The sequence below is a fragment of the Nematolebias whitei genome, chromosome 23, assembly GCF_014905685.2.
Source record: "Nematolebias whitei isolate Nwh7 chromosome 23, NemWhi1, whole genome shotgun sequence".
Lineage (NCBI taxonomy): Eukaryota > Metazoa > Chordata > Actinopteri > Cyprinodontiformes > Rivulidae > Nematolebias > Nematolebias whitei.
The window spans coordinates 674081-677339 of NC_056520.1; the positions used below are offsets into that span (position 1 = coordinate 674081).

Sequence of the window (3259 nt, forward strand, 5' to 3'; positions counted from 1 at the left end):
GCAGCGTGGTCCTGTTGGCAGCGTGGTCCTGTTGGCAGCGTGGTCCTGTTGGCAGCGTGGTCCTGTCGGCAGCGTGGTCCTGTTAGCAGCGAGGTCCTGTCGGCAGCGTGGTCCTGTTAGCAGCGTGGTCCTGTTAGCAGCGTGGTCCTGTTAGTAGTGTTTAAACGACTTGTTCAATGCTCCGTACCAAGTTTGTTGTTTAACGTTAGCATGCCGTGTTCAGATCTGAACCTTTTCTCCTCGTCTTCCTCAGTGGATGAAGGAGATGTGGCGCTCGGACTCCTGCTACTCCAACTACGGCGTGGATGGCTCCTCCTGCTCCTTCTTCATCTACCTCAGCGAGGTACGTGCTCCTCATGTGGACACGCCACGTTCTCAACGCCAAACCTTTGGTCTGCTTGTATTGAGGACGGAAGGTGACAAAATTAAAGATATAAATACACAATAATGAAATGTATTATTTAATTATTATATGCACCATTAAATCATTAAATACACAAATTAATTTCATGATTTATTAAATTATTTAATTTGGGCACATTCCACCCTCGTGTCACCATGAAGTTATATAAACTGTCGGTGTCACTCATCAAACTCGGTGGGCGGGGCTAACGCTGGGCATGTGAAGTCCATTTCTTCAGTCTGATGAAAAACGGCTTCATCCAAATACACGTAAACACAATTACCGCTTCCTAAAGTTTTTTCAGAACGTGTTTTTTGGCCCTTCGATTATCTGTGGTCGATGTGTCCGCTTGCTGTGAGGAGCAGCCAATCAGGCGTCGGAGTTGGGGTTAGTCCCGCCCACTGAGTTTGACGAGTGCGGCTGACGGTTAACATCATTTCATGGCGTCACTAGAGGACGAAGGTGACAAATTAAATAAAACTAATCATGAAGTAAATCATTTAAAAGGTACATTTCTTTGTGTATTTAATGATTTCATGATGTATTAAATAATTAAATGATGCACTTGTTATGTTTGTATTAAGTATTTATTTGTTTCATTTAGTCACATTCCGTCCTCCATACTAACAAAACAATTACTGACAAATCAACACGTCTTACATTTTGTGAATTAGTGGGTTTTTCCTCGTAAATTGATCGTTAGAGTCTTGGAGAATATCCTGAAGACCTTAATGTTCTACTTTAGTATCTAAACAAAAAATACACTTTTTCTCACAAATTTAAAAATTAACTTCATTCAACCTTTTTTCCCAGTCAATTAAAGTCTTTAATCCTAGAATTTTATTTTATTTTGGCAAATGTACTTTTAAAAATTTACAGATTACTAGTTTTTTCATGTAAATTTTTGTATGTATTTATGGAAAATCTGAGTTTTCTTCTTGCCAATTTATTAGAAAATATCCAAAAATATAAAAAAAAAGTCTGTTTTAACTTTAATTTATAACATTTACCTTTGAAATTTCTCTAGCTTTGTAGCGCTTATTATTATTAATATAATTATTATTTTAATTTGCAGCTGTATTTATAGGTTTATTTTCTCGTAGTTGTAAAAATATAAATGTTTTTGCTTCAGATCACAAAATAAACAACTTGGAAGATAAAAGGTGTAAAGTGCGAATGAAAGGCCTGAAGGTTTTAATTAGTTTTTTCAACGAGAACAAATTGTGTGCTGTAAAAAAGACGAGGGCAAATAAAGAAAGAGGGGATGCTTCACCTGGAGGAGGAAGAGGAGGGAGGTGAAGGTTCAGCCTCCGTCTCTTCCAGGGTAACGCTACTTCAGGGGACACTTTACACCTCCTCCCATTTTTTCTACTATTTACCGTAACTTCCGAACTATTGAGCGCACCTGAATATAAGCCACGCCCACTGCATTAGAGACTGCACTTGTCTTTAAGCCGTGGGTGTCCACGTGGTAACGAGATATTTACACAGGAAGGTTTTTTAAAAAGTAAAATGAGTAGAAAAAGGTTTTTTTTTCTGAACGGTGCCGGTAGCGTGGCTGGTTAAATTAATACGAGGACCCACCCCCAAGAGAGACGTGTACAGTAGTTCCTCGGAACTTGGCGGTTCGACATCTGCAGACTCACTCTTTCGGCTCACTCAGGTGTGACAGACCCCTGTGCCCCCTCCTTTCTCTTTCTGAGGCTGAGAAAGGAGGGGGTGGGGTTTGTCTTTCCTCATCATGTCCCAGAGATGCACAACAGACAGCCTGGGAAAAAGAAAGGAGAGGGGGGAGGGGTCTGTCTTATACCTGAGTGAGCCGCACGAGTGGCACGGATTGTTTAAAATAATCAGAATAAGCTGTTGAGCCCCCCCCCCAAATCAACTTCTGATTAAAGAGTTGTGTTTTTTCTGCTGAAGAAGTTTTTTTTAAATTTTTTATTGAATGATTGCAGACTCTTTTGAAGAAAGTAACACGTCAAATCAGGAAGTAGCGAGTTTGAATATTGAATATGAGCTGAAAGCCTTAACCTGCTGTGGATCAAAATAAAAAGGACGACCACTTGCTCCGAAACAGAAAACTGGATAAAAGGAGGAAAGATCAACGGATGTTTCCTCTTTCCCTCGTGTCGATCCTGCTGAACTGCCGAGTCGGGGGGATCCTGCTGTTGCCATGGCGACATGCATGTATTTTCCATCAATCCCTCCGTAGCTCCTTCGACACTCGAACGCATCGCATGTTTATCTCGGGATGAGCGGACCTCAAAACGCGCCTAATTTAAATATTTCAAATAAATCCTTGAAGGAGCGCTGCCGTTGGAGTTCAGCGCTGAGCTCGTCTTCAAACACGTCTGTGCAGATATGAGCTGCTCTGCTCAGATCAGGCGCTGAGAAGGGTTCTCGGAGACTACGACTAGTTTGAGCTCAGACTCTGTGAAAGTGACTGAGCTGTAGCTCGTGTTGTTTCAAAGTCCATTCACTGGGGCAGCCATCTTGATTTAGCTTGTCCCCAGAAGTTAACGAGTTACAGCCGAGCACCCACTGATTACTTCCTGTAAGTCTCATTAGAATTCATCCAGCAGTTCCCAAGATATTTTGCTAACAGACAAATAGGATTTCCCCATGAACACACTCGTGGTTGAAGAGAGAGAAACGACGGAGGAACTTAATTTACGTCAGATTAAGTCGCAGCTCGAACGTGTTCGCACTGAAATCTGTCATCCAGCTGAAAACCTTCAAGGTCTGCGGGGCCGCCTGATCATAAAAGACGACTCCGCATCAGAAATCTGAGGTCGAAACTCTGCGAGGTCGAAACTCTGCCAGGTCGAAACTCTGCCAGGTCGAAACTCTGCCAGG

The 3259-nt window shown here is 42.1% G+C and overlaps 1 protein-coding gene across 1 annotated transcript in view; it reads left to right on the forward strand.

The window, feature by feature from the left end:
• mgat5 (alpha-1,6-mannosylglycoprotein 6-beta-N-acetylglucosaminyltransferase) overlaps positions 1–3259 on the forward strand; it is a gene marked incomplete in the record, with an annotated part of 103851 nt that overhangs the window by 58800 nt on the left and 41792 nt on the right. The window contains 1 exon segment of the mRNA XM_037696665.1: positions 254–343. Coding sequence (XP_037552593.1) covers positions 254–343 — 90 coding nt within the window.